The 21,158-nt window shown below is 35.2% G+C and overlaps 1 protein-coding gene and 1 long non-coding RNA gene across 3 annotated transcripts; both read left to right on the top strand.

Annotated features, from left to right (window-relative positions):
- The first annotated feature begins 8,105 nt into the window (after positions 1-8,105).
- On the top strand, positions 8,106-9,852 carry LOC107044854. 2 transcript variants are annotated; one of them, XR_001461375.1, is made up of 3 exons: positions 8,106-8,144; positions 9,385-9,481; positions 9,772-9,852. It is a non-coding gene; the product is annotated as an uncharacterized LOC107044854 (long non-coding RNA). The 2 variants fall into 2 exon arrangements; XR_001461374.1 differs by lacking the exon at positions 8,106-8,144 and adding an exon at positions 8,193-8,207.
- A 5,123-nt stretch (positions 9,853-14,975) lies between these two features.
- Positions 14,976-21,135, top strand: LOC107044865 (exosome complex component MTR3). The gene is made up of 4 exons (XM_015266921.1): positions 14,976-15,191; positions 18,746-18,999; positions 19,098-19,244; positions 20,806-21,135. Exons 1-4 carry the CDS (start codon positions 15,041-15,043, stop codon positions 21,124-21,126), a joined length of 873 nt encoding a protein of 290 aa, XP_015122407.1. The 5' UTR covers positions 14,976-15,040; the 3' UTR covers positions 21,127-21,135.
- Positions 21,136-21,158: the final 23 nt, after the last annotated feature.

Genomic DNA, 21,158 nt, shown 5'->3' with positions numbered 1-21,158 from the left:
ACTCTAGAGATACTTATATACTCAGCGGGTTACCTGATATGGATTGCTTTGTCTTATCAGTGACGTTTGCTGTTTTCTGAAAAGCCTTCTCCAGATGTCTTATCATAACGAGTGTCACATCGGTTGAAATTAGTCAGGCCCTGATGACTCATTTGCAAACATAGCCGTGATGTAGTTGTTTCTAACCAAGGGAAGAAAAATAAAAGAGTTCTGCCCACGTGCATAATTATAGGAAGACTAGGGATTAAGCACGTGGGTAAGGGTTATTTAACCTTCCGTTGGTAGAACCGTAGAGGAGGAACCGCAGTGCGGGATATCTAGATAATCTATATAGAAATGTGGACTTTGAGTCCGTCGGACGAAAAAACATTACGTCATTCATCGTTATTCATTAAGATTTCAGGTGTTCTGCGTCGATCAGTTATGCGACGTAGTTTTCCGGAGACCTTTCGAATCCTCAGTTCTTTTCAGCCCTGAGAAGTCCTCTATACTACCTAGACCTTGTGATTTCACGAGTGGGTGGAGGAGAAAGGCATGTATGCAGAGGGTTGAAATTTATACTCAAGAAGGAGAGAGGGTTGCAGAATATATTTTAGCCACCCTCATCTCTCCGTTCGCATGCGGTATTTAAAGAAAGAATAGTGAACCTTGATTCTGTATTTATTGACCTCTCTGATGTCAATGAAACCCTCGGAGGCGACAAAAAAAACAAAAAAAAATTCATTTTCATTGGGTCAAGGGTCAGATCTTCACGGAGAGAAATATTCAGTAAAAATTACGGAACTCACAATTCACTCACCGATTAAGGAATCGACTCAGAAAATTTCAGTGACGGTATCATAATTTTTCACAGGAGACTCAGATAAAAATTACGGAACTCACAATTCACTCACCGATTAAGGAATCGACTCAGAAAATTTCAGTGACGGTATCATAATTTTTCACAGGAGACTCAGATAAAAATTACGGAACGCTCCGAAAAAATTCCGTGATAGTTCCGTAAAATTTCCTACACCCACATTTCGCTCCGGAATTACGGAAAAGATACGTAATTTTTATTGAATATTTCGCTCCGTGCTGGATTTTTCTCGGAGGAAAGTCGACTTTCGCCGAAGTCGAATTTCTTCGTCAAGTGAATGTTGACTCTGTACTTATTGACCCCTCTAATGCCAATGAAACCCTCGGAGGCGCCAGAAATATCAAAATGAATAGTATATGTATGGTGCATCAAGGGCGGAAAGTCATGTTTTCCCGCCCGAAGTGCACATGCTATTTTTTAACACGCCTGCAAAGGAAAGTTCGTATTTTGCTCTTTGATGAGCGGGAGGAAAGTACGAACTTTCCGTGCAGGTGTGTGAAAAAATTTTTTTCCGTCCCGGCGGGCGCAAAGTTACATTTTTTCTGACTTTGCGCTTACGCCGAGACGGAAAATCGCGTTCTAACCACGGGAAGTAAAATAAAGGACCCTCAGCCGCCAGTGCAATTACCAGCCGAGCCGAAGGCGAGGTTGGTAAGCACGCGGCTGAGGGTCCTTTCTTTTCCCTCCCTAGGTTAGAAATATACTATTTTTCAACCGGGGCCAAAGTGTCAAATCTAGGATTTTTGCCGGAGGAAAGTTGACTTTCGCCAAAATCGAATTTTTACGCCAAGTGAAGGTTGATTCTGTATCTACTGACGATTCTGATGGTAATGAAACCCAGGGAGACACCAGAAATGTCGAAATAAAAAATTTTCATTTTCACCTGAATCAAGGGTCAGATTATTTAACAATTTCATTTTTTATTTGGACAATGCATGCAAGCGGAGGGACGAGAGTAGCTAGAATGAATTCTGTAACCTTCTCCCCTTGTTGGGTAAAAATTTCAAGCCTCTGCATACATGCGTTCCCCCTTCACCCCCTTGTGAAATGTCAATTTTCGATATTTTTAAAAAAATTTAATAATCAAAAAAAATTTTTTTTTTAAATTTAATAAATTTTTCACCCGCAGCCAAAGGGTCAGATCTTGGATTTTTTCAGGGGGAAAGTCGGTCAAAGGGTCACGAGGGCCAAAGTGTCAAATCTTGGATTTTTCCAAGGGGAAAGTCGACTTTTGCCAAAATTGATTTTTTTTTGCCGGGTGAACGTTGATTCCAACTATTTAAGCGACGGGCTATTCAGAACTCTCAAAAGTATGTGGAAAAAGTGAAAATTGAAAAAAAAAATTTTCACCGGCGGCCACAGGGTCAAATTTTTGGTTTTTACTTGGAACAAGGGTCAGATTTGTTAAAAATTTCATTTTTTATTTGGACAATGCATGCAAGCGGAGGGACAGGAGTGGCTAGAATAGATTCTGCAACCTTCTCCTCTTGTTGAGTAAAAATTTCGAGCCTCCGCATATATGCATCTCCCCTCCACCCTCTCGTGAAATGTCGATTTTCGAGATTAAAAAAAAATTGCATTTTTTATTTCAATAACGCATGAGTAAGCAGGGATATGAACCCAGATTTAATATAGGCCCATAGAATTACGGGGACCGACAAGGATTTGGAAAGTCTGAATACAAGTCCTGTTTACACTTAACAAGTGCTGAAATGGGACATAACCAGAGGTAGAAAGGTCTCGGAAGCACTTGGAAAGAGGTTTCCCAAGACCTATCCAGTTCTGAACGGAAAGACCTAAGTAGAACTTGTCAGGTCTAATTTTCAACTCGGGAGGGTGATTCACAAGGTCATCTACGAGTCAATTCAGACCTATAGTCGAGGCCTTAAGTATTGAGGCTGAGTACAAGGCTCATTCAGGCCTTAACACATCCTCAAACATAAAGTCTACTTTTAATTAATTTCCGCAATTCTTGAAATAATGGCCATCAATTAATGATGGGGAAAACGTTATCCCTTCAATCTTCAACTTTCGACAATCAATTATTAATTAACGAGCAAAGTTTCTAATGTTTAAAGACGAAAAAATAGTCCTTTAAAGCCGAAACTTTAGATGAAAAAATTGATAAAAATTCATGCAAGTTCCCTGTTCCTGTTAATTTACTGAATTTCGATGTTGTCCTGGTGTAAACTTTCAATACTCCGTTGGTCGCGGTTTGTCTAGCATCGCACTCGGAATTAATTATGAATTGTTTATTGCGATGCATCGGGTAGATAGTCAGAATTACACCGAGAGCGATGAAATCATAACCCAAATGCAATTCAAGTCTGGCTGAAGTCGAATTTGATAACATACAAGGAAACACCAGCGCTATCACGTAAACCGCTCTTGAGCCAAATATATCAACACTTGAAAACAAACCACTTGGGATCAGAATGGTTCAATTCATCATGTACGAATTCTGTGAATTGTTCATGATTTGTAATTTACGTTCATAAATACTTCACGATAACGTAAAAATGTCTTGACTTAGGGATTGTTTTTTTCGTTCAGAAGATGGGAAAATGGCCGGAAATACAGTATGCTTTGACTTAGTCAATCATGAATCCGAGATTTTTGTCTCAAATGAATAGAGTTCATACAGAGGAGATCCTTCAGACACTTCTGAAATAAACTGGTAAACATTTTTTATTTAAATTTTCTAAATACTACTATTCGTATTAAATGATAGTTGCACTGAAAATCTGTGTAATTTGATACGGAGTATTCATGTTTTGATTAATAATTTAAGTAAGTTCACGTTTCCCTGCTGCTCAAAATTCGAATTTTTAAATTATGGCTGGGTAACCGCCTAATGAATTTAAACCTCTTTGAATCAACTCATACATTATTATAGATGATCACATAGATGTACGGGAGTCCCCATTCGGCACCTCCCCCTCCCCCCGCCTCCAAAGATAAAGCAAAATTTAATTTACATTACATTACGGTATCATATTAAATTCAAAACAACGCGGTACCCGAGTTGATGATTTGGTTCTGATTGGAAGTACACAGGTCTTTCAAGATCTCTCCAGATCTAGATGGACCTGGTAAGTTCTGCGACGTACTTTTCCGGAGACCTTTCGAATCCTCAGTTTTTTTCGCCCCTGAGAAGTCCGCCTCTATGCTACCGAGACCGCGGGATTTTACGAGGGGGTAGAGGCGAAGGCATGTAGGCGGAGGGTTGAAATTTGTAGCCAACGAGGAGACAAAGTTGTAGAATATATTTTACCCACGCTCATCTCCCCGTTTGCGGGCGGCGTTTAAATAAAAATTAGTGAACGTTGATTCTGTATTTATTGACCCTCTGATGCCAATGAAACCCTCGGAGGTAATAGAAAAGACGAAAAACAAATTTTCATTTTCACGTGGGTCAAGGGTCAGGCTGAAAGTCGATTTTCGCCAAAATTGAATTTTTTCGCCAAGTGAAGGGTGATTCAGTATTTTCTAACGATTGTGATGCCAATGAAACCCCCGGAGGCGCGACAAATGTCGAAATAATTTTTTTTTTCACCCGGAGCCAAATGGTCCGATTTTCGGTTTTTCCAGGGGGAAAGTCGACTTTCGCCAAAATCGAATTTTTCAGCCGGGTGAACGTTGATTTCAACTATTTAAGCGACGAGCTATTCAGAACTCTCAAAAGTATGTGGAAAAAGTGAAAACTGAAAAAGTTTTTTTTTCCAGATTTTCAAAGGGTTAGATTTTCCGTTTTTCCAGGGGGAAAGTCGACTTTCGCCAAAATCCAATTTTTTAGCCGAGTGGACGTTGATCCCAACGTTTTAAGCGACGGGCTATTCAGAAATCTCAAAAGTATGTGGAAAAAGTGAAAACTAAAAAAAAATTTTTCACCGCGGGCCAAAGTGTCAGATCTTGGATTTTTCAGGGGGAAAGGCGGTCAGAGGGTCACAAGGGTCACGAGGCCCAAAGTGTCAGATCTTGGATTTTTCCAGGAGGAAAGTCGACTTTCGCCAAAATTGAATTTTTTAGTCGGGTGAATGTTGATTCCAACTATTTAAGCGACGGACTATTCAGAACTCTCAAAAGTATGTGGAAAAAGTGAAAACTGAAAAAGTTTTTTTTTCACCGGCGGCCACGGGATCAGATTTTCGGTTTTTACTTGGAACAAGGGTCAGATTTGTTAACAATTTCATTTTTTATTTGGACAATGCATGCAAGCGGAGGGATAAGAGTGGATAGAATAGATTCTGCAACCTTCTCCTCTTGTTGGATAAAAATTTCAAACCTCTGCATGCATGCATCTCCCCTCCACCCTCTCGTGAAATGTCGGTTTTTGAGATTAAAAAAAGCAATAATTGCATTTTTTATTTCAATAACGCATGAGTAAACAGGGATATGCACCCAGATTTAATATAGGTCCATAGAATTACGGGGACCGGCAAGGAATTGGAAAGTCTGAATAAAAGTCCTGCTTACACTTAACAAGTGCTGAAATGGGACATAACTAGAGATAGAAAGGTCTCGAAAGCACTTGGGAAGAGGCTTCCCAAGACCTATCCAGTTCTAAACGGAAAGACCTAAGTAGAACTTGTCAGGTCCAATTATTCGACTCGGGTGGTAAGGCGCACATATCTGGTCCTACCAGTATTCAATGTAATTACACAGTGTGGACGCAGCTGGTATGGACCCCAAAATGGCCCACAATATGAAAATTCATAGATGGTATTGTAGCAAATATTTTGATAGGGTAAATACTATTAAAAATATTCCCTATTTAACAATTTAAAGAATGGACATTCGTCCGTATATTGTAGATTCTTGTTGTAAGTACAAAGATGTGATATCAAGCAAACAATTTAGTGATCAATCATATAATTATGTGTCTTGATCAGTTGAGTGTTCTCACCCACGACCAACTGTCCACGATCCCGTTCCTTACAGGAACCTCAAACCCAGGTTCGTCATTTGTGCTTATGCTGAATTATATTTACATCGAGATCTGGGTCGCCAACGGATCGATTGCTCAGAGGGTGTACGCCAGCACTTCTCTGAACAAAGTCATCTGAATCCCGAGTTATGATCATTCAGTCCCAGTATTTTCAGTGTGAAAAATCTCTCCACAGTATATGAATTATAATATTTGTCGCCACTAGCCGACCGTAATGGTTGGGTGAGTTAGGTGTTAAAGTTTCTACATTTAAGGACTAATGTTCATAAAACTTTTTTTTTATGCTAGTTTTTAAGGGGAGACTACTATGAGTTTTAAAAGTCGTGGGTTATTCGAGTGACACTTTTCATACGTTGAGGATCGATTATATAGATCTGAAAACGAATAATTAGTGCAAAAAAAAATTTTTTCATTGTTCGTTTGCCCGAAAATGCTTAACATGCTAAAAACAGTCCAGGGCCTCCAATTTTTGGAGCCGATGTTGTATACTGAAACGAACTTTCGGTGAAACTTTGGAATTTAATGATATTTTTTCTCTTAAATAGAACTCAATGTTGTTTTTTTGAAAAATAGTATTTTTAAAATACTATTCAACTACTGTCTGTATAATTTCAATTTTTTTCTAACAGCGTATACCTATTAAGTGCTCTCCATCGCAATGATTTCAAAGAGAAGATAAGAGAAGATTATTAATAATAATTATAATTATAATAATAGTAATATTTCTTCATTTTAGACTTTCCTTGTCGTTGCTGTAATCTTATCTGATTTCTGTCAATTTAATGTCGCACAATTTTTCCCCGAAGAGCAATGATTTCTATCGATACATAGGATATATTTAATAGCACATTATACACCGAGAAAAATTTTTGGTAAAAATTACCCTTCCAGAAGGATAAACGCTCATTATTGAAATTTTTCGTCTAATTTATATCCGGAAGTTCGACAAAAATTGATGTTAAATAATAAAATTTATCATATGTAAAGTAAATTTTACCCTTCCGTATGGTAATTTTTGCCGAAGGAACCAAAAATTCTCTATACATTTGTCAAAATGTATATAGACAAAGACAAAAAATATCTATATGAATAATAAAAATTATAGTTATCCTGGTAATTATTATAAAATTCATAGAATAATTTTTATTCACCCAATTCTATTAAATTATACCCATCGTGCGCATCAAAAACTAACCAGATGCGCGCGACACTTTTTACCCTTCCAAACATTAAATTCTACCAGTAGAATGTCTTATGCTGGAACAGTAATTTTTATCCACATATTTGTAAAAACTACCAAGATATGTAATAATTTTTATCCGTGCATACTGACAATTTTTACTCAGATAAGAACAAATATTATCCGGAAATGTTCATTAAAATTTATCCACACCAAGGATATTTATTGCTTCAAAAATACACTGCTACAGAATTATCCTTCCGGGTAATTTTTACCTGGATTTCACGATAATTTTGACCAAAAATTTCTCCATGATAGAGTACAAGGTTACAAATTTCGTTTTCGACGAATGTGAAATTTGCAGGCCGAGCCGAAGGCGAAGTCTGTAATCACATTCTGTTGCGTGTCAAAACACGCGAAATTAATTAATTATCGAGTATTTTTTTCGTATTTTTTCTGAGAACAATTTAACGTTTTTTCTTCGAGTAAATTCCCCAATAAATTCATAGAAACCTTGAAAATTTCAGTCGCATCGTCTTGAGTATAATAGAACTATAGAATTCTTTCAAATATTTTCGGAATATTGCTCATTTTGTCCTTTCAGCACATTTTCTCTTTAGAATTTGAATCGTTTTATTAAAATAATCCTCAACTCTCTGCACTCATAAAGAACCTTTTCCATTTCCTTAATCACTACAACACCGTCCTAATCCCTTTTATTGAAGGTAAACTCTGCGCGTAAAATTACTTTATAGATTCCTTTCCTAAATCATCATCATATTGTCTAGTGCAATAATCACCTTTCGTCTCAGTGCAAAAATTCCTTTTTTTCTCACTTATTGCACTCAACTTTCAAATATACCTTTCGAGACATTTTTAATTGGGGAATAGGCCCAACAGACGCCAGAAGTATCCCTCTCCATGCTCCTTTATGACCCACTGAGTATTTCATTCCATCAGAATATAGTCCCTCCCATCCTAATGATTTTCCTCCAATCATTTGCAACCTCAGATATCCATTTCTCCTTCCACAATTTTTCATCCCTTCCGACTACCTTTCTACAACTTATCTCCAAAATGAATTTTCATCAAACAGTATTAACGCGACTCTTATAGAAGAAACATCTCAACGGAGATCTTTCCATTCCTCATTATCTGTATGTGCATTGTAACTTGTCATTCTTGTAAAATATATTTTAAGTTTTTATTGAAGGTGTTGTGTAAGTGTCATTTATGTCAACTCCAATTCTTCCTAAAAACATTTAATTAACTACATAAAGAAAACCTCGGCGTGTAGTGTTTATTCGCAAATAAATTTATCATTCTGTAGAGGTCAGATTCCTAGAATTTACAACTCTAGGGAATTCAAAAATTGAATGTGGTATTCCAGCGAATATAATACATATTCGTTGAAAACCAAGTTTATGCCCGGGTGATCTATAATATTTCATGTCACACCGTGCAGAAGTCGAGTTTGACGCACGCGGCGCAAAGCGTTGCTACTACGTTCACCTCGTGCAAAAATAGTAATTATGTCATCCGGTGATAAGAGTATTTTCCGATCCGTGTAATTTTATAATCTGAGCCAATAGCGAGATAAAAACAAAAAAGAATTTATAGTTTATTTTTGGTGTGATTGTTCAATTTCAACATTACGCCATTGCATAGGGCAATACTAGTATTACGCGACCAAATCGTAAATTATTTTCAGTAATTCCACTAGGCTGCTGTTAATGAATTTAAACCTCTTTAAGATATCTCATATATCATGAATGCTCTACCTAAGATATGCGGGTAACCCAACAAGACCTTTCCTTCTAAATCTATGATTTAAATTTAATTTAATTTAAATTATTCGAAATTATTTCACAAGGGTGCACCAAATTCGGCTATTTGGGTCCCATTCGTAAACTGACGCTACCACGGTACTATTGTTTGCACGATTCTTCCTCAAGAATCTGATTCTGTAGATCAGAATTGTCTTCGACCACTCCAGATTCGAGATTTAAATTTTTTGTAATCGAAAATTTAAATATGAAAAAAATCCCCAATGTATAAATTTTTAGAATAGTTTTTTGAATATGAGCACTAATTTTAGCTCTTTAATTGAATATAAAAACGGCGGAGAAGATGCATTTTGAAATTTATTCATCCATCTAAACTCCTATTAATATCTACAAAAAAATATTTTTAAAAATATTCGAAGTATATTCACGAATGAGAACTCTATTTTTTCCGAGGGGAAATAATCAGTAGACATACTAATCTGGACGAACTTCATGACATCGAATACTATCCGACGAATACTATCTGATTGGCCGACGATCAGAAATAATCGTAAAACTATTTCCTTGTGGGGCTTTTTGAAGGACATCGGCGATTGTACATGTTTATTAGGGTAACGCGTTTGCTGGATAGCATCATTGTTATACATCTCGACGTCCTAACAGAGCAAGGAGGCATATACGTACAACAAAATTTTTATCCATCTCAGGTGCGTCCCTCTTTTTCCATAAGGTCAAGGTAAATAGAACAATTGTAGATCGAATTAACGTAAAAATTTAGTGAGAATAACTCTGGATATGTATTCTTTTGTCCCCAAAAACTCACAAATATCTCTCCGCCAGATAACAATAAAATTTCCGGAATTAAAAAAAAATATCCATCATTCGCCTCACAGATCTTCCCCCATTCCCGTAAAAATTCCGCGAACAAGCATTTTGCAACATGTTTGCGGGAATTATCACGTAATTTTCCAACATTAATTTCACAATTATTTTTTAGAAATTGATTGAATCTATTTAGACGAACCATGAAGGGATTCTCCTTACTTACTCCGATGAGTTGTTGCATGTTCTTTGCTATACTGGCGACAATATGAGAGTGATCTTTCCATCTAACCCCTACTTCCCCCACCACCGACGCGCGCATGCGCAATGCTGCGGGAGCACACCCTCAATCCGCCGGTGCTATTTTCTTGGGTTTTGAAGACGAAAATTTCGTGCAACACACAGCGAAAAAATCGACTTAAAAAAAAACCTTTTTCATCATTAAATCTACACTCATTAATCTATTCATCCATTCATTCCTTTAGCTCATTCATTCTTCACATTAATTCATCATTTAATCATTTTATTTTACAGCTCTTCATAAAAAAATATCGCGTTTAAAACGTGTTCCAGTGAAGACTTGTGTCATTATTTGTTTAAATTAATTTTGTGGCNGTCAGTTGTTCATCACAACTGGTAAGTCTTCTTTTGTGAATTCCAAAAAATTTTAAAAAAGAATTATTTTTCTTGACGTTTATCAATGCTTCAAGCTACTAATGCTCTTTTAACGGGAAATGACTTAGACACAAACGTCGAAATTTTCTTGCATATTCAATGTTCTTTAAAGAAAAGCTGAAAAAAAATATAGTTCACTCTCTCAATGGAGGGGCTGCTCACTCCCGAAATTATGGCGCCACTCCGCGATGAAATCAATTCGAAATCACATTGAAATCAAATGAAATCAGTGAAATCACCGAAATCACTGAAATCAAGTGATTTCAACTTTCCGAAATCGTTTTCGAAATCACCTTCGAAATCACCCGGAAGTCGTTCGAAATCACCGAAATCAATCGTATTCAACGGGGCCAAAATCGAAAATTGCTTGTGTCGTGCAAATAGTAGTCCGGGATTTTGAGTTTGTCGCGCGTACCACCGTCAGTCGTGAAATCTCGCACTCATCGCCAGATCATTTTTTCTGAGAATCCCATATTTATTTGCCTCCATCCGCCTCAAAGTGGCTACTATCATGTGACGATCAAAATCTACCAAATATCAAATTTTCGTTTTCAATTAATCAAGGTGGGGTGCCAACTTCACAGAGCTCGTCTTGCCCCATTTTTCCTTTATTAAAATTCATTTATCGTTATTTCAATGATTGCACTTTTTTCGAAATCTTTGATTTCCGATTGATGAAATCATTCGAAATCATTCGAAGTCAATTGTAATCGTGAAATCATACCCCGGGACGCTTGAAATCATTGAAATCATTGATTTCGGAAATCTCGCCGAAATCATTGAAATCAGAGCGGTAATCATCCGAAATCGATTTCATTTCGAAATCATGGTGTCACCAAATGGATGAGTGAGTAGCCCCTCGCTCTCAATGGCCTCAAGTATAGACAGCCACACGGAGAAAATAAAATAGTAAATATTACGATGTCAGAATCCGGACATAGTAAGCACTACCATGGACATGGTAATAGCTACCATGGACATGGTAATGGCTACCATGCAACATCGTAATGGTTACTATGGGGCATGGTAAGTTCCTCAATGGTAAAAGGTACTATGGACATAGTAATAATTACTATGTTACACAGTAACATTTACTATTTNTTGTTTGATAATGATAAAATCCATAATCGAAAGGAATTGAATGTAAAAAAATCGTCCGTTTTTGTTCCATATGTAAACTGTAATCTCGGTAAGTCGTAATTACGAGTTGATTCATATTATAAACGCTGTTGGTTTCTTTGTTTATGTAATTAGGTAGATAAATTCTAAAGAGCGGACAACCAAGTGAAGTTTTTTGGTTTAGGGTTTTTGGTTTTGATTTATCCCTCAGTAAAAATGAGGGATAAATCAAATAAAATGAGGGATAAAAACCATCTTTTAACCGTCCTTTTAGAAGCAAAAACGATTTTTTAAATATGACCAGAAACTTTTTGACAAATAATTCTATGTTATCAACAGTGAGTCACTCTTTTTTATTTGTAAATGTGACTCGGGCGTCAAACAGATTCGTAATAAAATAAGGCATTGAAATGCATTCCTATACAGCAAAAAATGAAGTCATCCAAGGAATATCTTCAAATTCCTAAGCAACTTCATCATCTACAAATATCTAAAAGTATTTCCTTTTCCGAGGAAAAATGAAATACTGAAAAGAAGGCACAAAACATATACGTCCACAAAATCCATAAATTTTTCATAAAAAATGAACAGCATATGTCATGAACAACACGGAGAAGAAAAATCTCGTGAAAACTTGCTGTATAATCTCAGCAATCGGAGAGCAATATTGTATTGCGGAAAGTTTTATTTGAAATTGAAAAAAAATGACAAGTGTCTGACGGGTTTTTAAGTACCCAAACAAATACAAAGAATAAGGTAAACGCACCAGTGTTCGACCTCATCCAGTAATCGAACGAATTTATATATTTATCGTAGAACAAATGCTCAATGCAGTGAAATGCTACTTTTGTTTTTTTACGGCCTTTTGAGTCCTCTTTTTCGGGTCTCATTTCGGCACTCTATCCAACCCTATGCATGCAGCTGTAGATTCTACATTGTACTATCCCGGTACAGGCTGTTACTCAATTAGCAACCTCCCGCTCGCCGGAGCCTTCCGTTGAAAAATTCGGTCCTTTCGCACACTACACGCCCAAAAAACTTTAATAGAAAAACCTATCAAATTCGTTAGAAACTTCAATTGATTTTCTATTGAACTGTTCTATTAGTTTTTGGCCAATTCTATTAAAATGTTCAATAGAAAATATTCAGTAGAAAAAGTCAATAGAATCCAATTTTTCTGTATAACTTATTCTATTGAGATATTTTCTATAGAATTTCCTCGGCTCAAATTTTCTGTTTTTTCGTTTGATTTTCTGGATGAAAAGAAAAGAAAAATAGAATGAAAAAAACTTAGAAAATTTGAGTCGAGCAAATTCTATAGAAAATATATAAAAAAAATAAGGTATATAGAAAATCGAATTCTGTTGACTTTTTCCATTGAATGTTTTCTATTGAACATTTCAAACTAATAGAATGTTTAATAGAAATTTAGTAGAATTTTCTTACGAATTCGATAGGTTTTTATATTTAATTTCGTGCGTGTACACTTGCGTCTGGCCCACTCGGCTACCGACATCGGTATGGTACTTTTGTATTTTTTAAAAACCGGTATGAATAACGCTTAATTATTCTTTCGATCATTGGTATTTGACGACTTTTATTCGTTCGAACTCTGGACAGTTCACCTATCTGAACCAATTACTAAACCAATTACTAAAATTTTGTCTCACGCCAAATGGTCAACTCCTTTTCGGATCTAAATTTCGTCCAAAGTAATCAAATATTTTCTTAAATTTATTTAAGCATTTTAAACCATTTGGTTTACTCTGCTAAAGTAATCAAATATTCGATTAAATTTCAGCCTTTGCGACCAAATGTCTTCAATCCAGAGGACCCCAGAAGAGAATATACTGATGAAAGAAATGTCGAAGTGACATACTACGGAGAAAGCGAAACCGAAGGCGAAAACGCTGAAGTATCATACGCCCGAGAAAAACGCATCAACGTAGGACCTTTCGGAGTGGCCTACGATACTAAAGAAAAACTTGATGCAGACAGATCATACGTTGAAGAAGATTACCCCCGAGAATTTCGCGTTCCGTTAGGACCTTTTGGAACTAGATTAGCTAAACGAGTGAACACCGTTTCACCATTTCGCTACTGAAATATATTACCATTAAATAATCTGTAGCGCTTTTTTGGAAAATTCCTTCTGAATGAACCTGAACATTAATAAATGAAGAGATGATTAATTGTTTCATCGATAATAAAGTCATTATTATAATTTCCGTCTATATATTCTATATGTTTTTACTCTTCTCTCACAAGCTTTACTCGAATGATTGAAAAAACTTCTGAGACGATTAGGTCCAGAATGTAATCAGATGTATGTGATCAGAAGAGGACATTTGTCCATTCAGATAATTTGACAGAGGTTCACATTCCTACTCATGTTGTCACTCGCTGATGTAATCAAATTATCGCCATAGTGAGATGAAGGTATTCTTGGGTTATTTTTTCTCCAGTAAAATTATTTCTGTGTATGTCCTAATTTTGTCATTTGACCTAACACTGTTAGAAAATTACTCTTGAAATTTCAAATAAAAAAACTTGGAATTTTTAGCAACACTAAATTTACATTACTTTTATCTCCATTTTGTTACTAAAAAATCAGGTACCTCTCTGAATATTCAATGAAATTCTCATTTCCCGGGCCATACGACAACGAAAATTATTGAAAATAATAAATATTCAAACGATTCGTTTACGGAATTTTCAATATACTGAAATTTCAATCAAATTTAATGTTCAATTTTCATAATAATGTCTAAAATTCAAACTATCCGTGAAATATTAATGATAGCTCACCATGAAAAACTAAATTTTATTGAATTTTCAAGATGAATGTGAACTTTCATGTATAATGTGATCTTCAATCGAATTAAACCCCACAACATTGAGAAGGTAATTGCAACCGTTATTGGAAATTCAACAAATTCCTAATAGTGTAGGTTCCCAGCAAACAGTATGTCGACCATTTGTCGACAAATTGCCGGTGCCCAATTAAATTTTAGATGGCACTGCCAAAAATGGTTTGCTGGGTTAAGGTTTTTGGGGAGGGGGATCCACCAAATCTTACAATGTGTCTACATAAGGTACTAAAATGGGTAAAAATTGTCTTACCTAATGTATGAACAGCTCCAAAGTTCCAACATAAAGTCCAAATCCAAGAATTAAACGAAGAGTTGTTTGTTTCATAATTAGCATTATTTCAAATATTTGGCAATTGCTAGCTGTAATAAATAAAATCACTTGTAATCATGCAATCACAAATTACGGTAAGCATTGCTGCAATGACGTGTCATCGATCACATTTTGTAATCAGCGTATCACTCTATTCGAATGTGAATAACCCCTAGAACTTGACCCTTAACTCCAAACGCCATTAAAAGTCGTTTGGCCCTCAAGACCGTTCGACCCTCAACTAAAAACAAAGAAAAGTGTTCCGAACTGTACAAAGTTATCCTTTTTCTGGTGTTTCATTTGCCCCTGTCCCCTACACGAACGGTTGTTGGCGATTCAAAAAAACACCATTCATTGCACGGTCGATAAAGTCACTCATCAGCAGTACTGCCGTACCACCCACCGGTTCCCTGCAGTTCACGTGGTGATGCATTTCTGCGATTTCAAAAACACTTTTGTAACGAAAAATGCCTGTGGATCAAAGACGAATCAATGGACCCGAGGTGACAGTGCCCTATCAACTGTACGTGGATGCCTCATCGAAGAGTTTTGAGAAACAATTAGATTTATTGAAGAAGCGAGAGGATGGACGGGCACACGGTGAAGTCAGGAAGATGTGTAGGTTATGTTTTTGTTTTCTCCTTATCCTTCAAACGTTCTATCCATTAACAATTTTTTATCTAGTATCCATGCTCATTATTACAATGATAGAAAATAACTTAAACTTCTTTTCGAATGAATTTATTCACAGTCAATCTCGCTTAAAATAGCTCTACCCTTACGGTAAATTCAAAGATTATTGATAACGGCAAAATTATTGCAGAAAACTCGATTAGATTCGGAATTCTAATTTTTTTCTCAATTTAATTATCGTTTTGGTTTTTCAAAGAAGAAATATTTAAAAATCAGAATTTAACCCAGTGTCTTATGTGAAAATCAACATTTCCATTGTAATTAAAGATTAAAATCTACATTTTTTTTCATGAGATGTGAAAAAATCAAGAATTTTTTTGACACAAAAAATAATCCACCGTTTTGCAAACAAGTTTTATTATTCATTTATAAGAGGGAACTGTTTGAAAAAATATCAATATTTTGCGAAATTTAATTTAAATAATACTTAATGGGTATGAATTTTTTCAAATTTTTTCCATGCAATTTAGTTGAAAAATTTAAAAACTGTAAATATTCAAAAGTACAGCGTAGCCCGGCTGAAGGGTAAAGCTACTTCAAATATTGTTGTGAAACCAAAAGAGAAATGATAGAACATAATCCTTTGGATTTGACAGTTTAGATAATAATATAGGAGTGAGCAGGGCATAATAGATACTTTAAAATGTTTTTTAATATGGGAGGGTGGGGCAGAATGAAACAGCCGAAAAACGACTGACGCAATTCGAGCATCCATTAACAATTATTTCTCTAGTATCCACGCTCATTCTTACAATGATAATAATAACTTCAACTTCTTCTCGAATGAATTTATTCACAGTCAATCTCTCTTAAAATAGCTCTACCCTTACGGTAAATTCAAAGATTATTGATAACGGCAAAATTATTGCAGAAAACTCGATTAGATTCGGAATTCTAATTTTTTTCTCAATTTAATTATCGTTTTGGTTTTTCAAAGAAGAAATATTTAAAAATCAGGATTTAACCCAGTGTCTTATGTGAAAATCAACATTTCCATTGTAATTAAAGATTAAAATCTACATTTTTTTTCATGAGATGTGAAAAAATCAAGAATTTTTTTGACACAAAAAATAATCCACCGTTTTGCAAACAAGTTTTATTATTCATTTATAAGAGGGAACTGTTTGAAAAAATATCAATATTTTGCGAAATTTAATTTAAATAATACTGAATGGGTATGAATTTTTTCAAATTTTTTCCATGCAATTTAGTTGAAAAATTTAAAAACTGAAAATATTCAAAAGTACAGCGTAGCCCGGCTGAAGGGTGAAGCTACTTCAAATATTGTTGTGAAACCAAAAGAGAAATGATAGAACATAATCCTTTGGATTTGACAGTTGAGATAATAATATAGGAGTGAGCAGGGCAAAATAGATGCTTTAAAATGTTTTTTAATATAGGAGAGTGGGGCAGAATGAAACAGCCGAAAAACGACTGACGCAATTCGAGCAAAAAAAAAAAGTTAAATCAACTTTAGTTTATTAAATCTCTTTATTGTTGGGCGTACTGATGAGAATAATAATTTTTATTCGTCTTGTAATTTAATTAATTACAATTCAATTGATTAGATTAGGTCGATTACACTGTTTTTTTCATTCGATTGAAATTCAGTATCACATTTTCCTTTTTCCTCCTCTGGATCTACCCCTAGGCCTTCCTCTGGACTTTGGATTTTGGTGTTTCATTTTCTTTTCAATTAATCCATTGACAAAATCTTCTCCCGTGAAAACTTCTCAATAATTTTCCATTCTACTGAAAGGAAAATTATTCTAATTATTATTCTTATTATTGTTCTAATCAGGACTCCAGTAATAAACAAATGTTAAGAAACAAAAGTTAATAAAAAAATAATTGATGAAAAAAATTTTTTTTTTGCTTGAATTGCATCAAACAGTCGTATTTTCGACTGTTTCATTTCGTTCTACTCTCCCCTATTAATGAATTATTGAATTATTAAGGAAAAGAGATTTTTTTCCATGGAAAGTACTCTTTTGAGATGAGTTTGAACTGAGCTCAATTGATTAATTTGATTCTGAGTTTTGAGCATTGACAAAAAATCCCTTCTGTTCAAAATCACCCTCCCGTTTTCCTCATGACTGAGTGATTTTACAGATGATCATCAGAATCATGTAATATGTGAACACCTACTTTTTCAACAATTCCCGATTCCATTTACTAAATCATTATCTAGCAATATATTTTTCATCCCGCTGTGACGAAAAGTGAACTTTTCGGCACGCTCCGCGTGCCTAAAAGTCTAATTTCCGCCACATTGTGATGAAAAATATTTTATGTCGCGCCGTGCAATAAGTCGAGTTTATCGCACGCTGCGCTTCGCGCAGCCTGCTCAAAACTCGACTTCTGCACGACTTGACATAAAATATTATAGAGCACTCGGTCATAAATTTCGTTTTCAACGAATGTTTAGTTTACAGGCCGAGCCGAAGGCGAGGTCTGTACTCACATTCGTTGAAAACGAAATTTGTGCCCTTGTACTCTAATGTACCAGTTCGTAACTCGTGAAAAAATATTTTTTAGCTCGTGGGATTATATCACTCGCCTTCGGCTCGTGATATAAACCTCCCACTCGCCAAAAAACACTTTTTTGCACTCGTTACGAAATATACTATAAATTAGTTTTTTGTTTGACTCAGTTTTTTGCTTCCGAATGGAAGCATCGAAATCGTTCAATTTTTTAATTTTGCTTAGACATACTGCAGAATGGTCTGAAACGTAAAAATATAAACCTCAATAAATCCTTTTTTCGACCGCTAGAGTAATAGTTTCTGCGACGGTTTTGGGCCATAGTCGGTCAGATGCGGGTGAAAACAATAAAAAATAATCAAAACAACTCCATTATGTTGATAAATTGCACAACGTTTCAAGTGCTCAAGGCACTTCTCTTCAGGTGCTTCATTTATTTAATCTTAATAACACGCGTTATGAATTAAGATTAAATAAATGAAGCACCTGAAGAGGAGTACCTTGAGCACTTGAAACGTTGTGCAATTTGTCAACATAATAGAGTTATTTTGATTATTTTTTATTGTTTTCACCCGCATCTGACCGACTATGGCCCAAAACCGTCATAGAAAGTAAAAATATGAAGTTTGATGACCATGTGTGTATGTGAGGTTGTCCACCTGGTGGTACCCGCACTTTTAGAAAATCGAAGGAATAGAGGACTAAAATAATTCAAAAAAATACCTGTAATCTAACAAAAAAATTAGTTAGATTATAAGTATTAATAAGGACTAACTCTGTACTCAAATTCAGCCCAATCTACCTAGCCATTTCTGAGGAATCAGAATTAATTTTTAAATAGTTTTTCACAAATAACCCAAAAACTACCCAACCGATTTAAATTGTTTTTATTTCAAAATATTAGTCTGAGCGCCTTCTATCTCAACAAATGTAAATATTAAATTATACCTGTTCATTCAAAGTTTTCGAGATGTTTCAATTTTTCGTTTTTTCAGTCGTCAAGACTGGTGTTATCAGTCAAGCCAAGGGCTCAACCTACATCGAAGTAGGCACGACAAAAGTGGTTTGCTCTGTATTTGATCCCCGAGAAATTCCAAACAAAATGGGCTACAGTCTCCAGGGGAATCTCTACTGTGAATTCAAATTCGCATCATTCTCATGTAGGAAGAGAAAAATCCATCAACAAGACTCGGAAGAGAAAGAGTACAGTTTAATTATGCAGAGAGCATTGGAGCCTGCTGTTTGCAGGGTAACAATCTTATAACTTTAAATTTTTTAACTCCTAAAGAATATTATCCGTGTGACCATGTACTCAATTTAATCAGTAATTGGGGGAAAATTTTCCAGCATGAATTTCCAAACTTCCAAGTGGACATCTACGCCTTAGTATTGGATAACGGTGGCTCCTGTTTACCTGCTGCAATAACTGCTGCCAGTCTGGCCCTGGCCAACGCTAGCATTCCAATGTTTGGACTTGTAGCAGCTGTTTCTGCAGTAATTATTATTTTTTTTCAAGTCAAGGCCTTCCTGCTATTATTTTGTGGAAATTTCTGAAACTGACATGTTTAGAGATCAATATTAACTAACATTTTACTGCTAACTATTGTTGATTGGAATGTGTGATGCACTTCTACTAGAGTTCAAGGAATTTCGTAATTGAAAGGGTAAAATTTGAAGGAAAACTCTTCGTTAAATATATTCGTGAATTACCAATTAAGGCCCGGGTGGATTATCTTTCGAAACTTATCTCGATTGTTTTTCCATCTTCATAATGTAAAATATATCACAATTTCCATTGGATTTTACATCACGCAGGAGTCCCTAGAAATTATGATTGTACAATAAAAAAAAAGAAAAAAATTGAACATTTTCGAAGAGCGTCTTTAATGAAAATTAAGAAATAAGTCCGATAGAGAGGAAATAGTGAATGGATAATTTATTATGGCAACTAACGATCTGACAGCCATTGACTACTGACGACCCAATAGCGATTAGATACATCAAATTATTAATTTGCAATTTCCTCCCTATTGGGGTTATTTCCCAATATTATTCAAAAATGCTGTTTGAGAATGTTCAACTTTTTTTCGACGTTTTTTTGATTGTGCAATCATTATTTTTGGAGACTCCAGGGCTATGTAAAACTGAACAGCAATTGGTGATCATTTCAGATTATCAAAATAAAAAAAACAACCAAGATCACGTTCGAAAGATAATCCACCCGAGTCTTAATGGAAAATTTGGGACTGAATATTCAGGTTTAGATAAAAAATTCTCATAAATTGGGCAATTCTCGCCTTCCTTCTGCTTAAAATTTTGGAAATCCTATCAGTATAAAATTATTCCGTCCATTTGAATGTCCGACCATAAAAATTCCCTTCTCTCAGTTCATCACAAATTTATCACAAATTTTTTGAAACTGCTAATCTATTGTTGGAACAAAAAATTCTCATCTCAGAATAGTTTTTAAATGATTAGCACTAGATTTTATTTTTTTGGTAATTTATTCAATTTTTGTTGTATATTTATTCGATTCACCGAACTGATAAATGTTCGGAAAAATGATCAAAAATTTTGATAAATATTGACATTTAAGATAATCTAGATTTGAGCCCTCAAAAATTATGATTGATATCTAATTTCCATAAAAGTTTCCGAAACTTCTAGAGGAATTAACAAGTGGAAAAAATTATTCGAAAATCTAGTGACTCTCAGGATGAAGATCTATTGTTCGACTGATCATTCATACAGACGTTTCCAAAGAACATTTCTTTTCAAAACTGTTCAAACTTCAAATAAACAAATCCCACAGTCTCATAATCTTATTCAAGAAATATTTACGAAAATACGAGCTCTAGAGTCAACTGTCAAAAGGGTTTTTTGAAAATGTATAAAATTCTCTACAGAAAAGTGCCTGTGGAAATTCCGTCAATTTGCTTCTAAATATATTTCCAAAATGATCTACAAATCCACCTATTTTTTTCTCCCCGATTTACTCCACGACATTATGACTGAAATAATCTGAAACAATTTCTAATGGATAATAATTTTTCAGGGAATTTATTCAGACACAATATTCCTCGATCCAACTACCGAAGAGGAGGCCCTCTGCAGCACAGGTCCACCCCAAACTGATAAATCAAAGAATCATGGAATAATTATGCAAGCCTGTCTACCCCAACACGATCAAGTCGCTGAGCTGCACTTCGTTGGAGACATTGATGTATCCTCAATAGCACCTGTTCTAGAAACTCTAACCACAGCCTCTAAAGACATTTCCCTCGTCGTACAGCAGAGATTAGTGAAATCTGTTATCAAAACACTGAAAGAGAAAGAAAGAGAAAAGGAAAATGAAATAAAAACGGAAATAAACTAGTTTTTTTATATGCAGAAAACCCATGTAACTGT

Source organism: Diachasma alloeum, unplaced genomic scaffold, assembly GCF_001412515.2.
Source record: "Diachasma alloeum isolate Michigan unplaced genomic scaffold, Dall2.0 Dall_scaffold_00828, whole genome shotgun sequence".
Taxonomy (NCBI): domain Eukaryota; kingdom Metazoa; phylum Arthropoda; class Insecta; order Hymenoptera; family Braconidae; genus Diachasma; species Diachasma alloeum.
This window is presented reverse-complemented; position numbering and strand designations above follow the sequence as displayed.

Bases quoted from the DNA above. Each gene is read 5' to 3' on its own strand.
- LOC107044865 (XM_015266921.1), top strand. From the start codon at position 15,041: ATGCCTGTGGATCAAAGACGAATCAATGGACCCGAGGTGACAGTGCCC. The intron at 15,192-18,745 runs GTAGGTTATGTT...TCGTTTTTTCAG, and splicing joins CGGTGAAGTCAGGAAGATGT to TCGTCAAGACTGGTGTTATC. The intron at 19,245-20,805 runs GTAATTATTATT...ATAATTTTTCAG, and splicing joins TTGTAGCAGCTGTTTCTGCA to GGAATTTATTCAGACACAAT.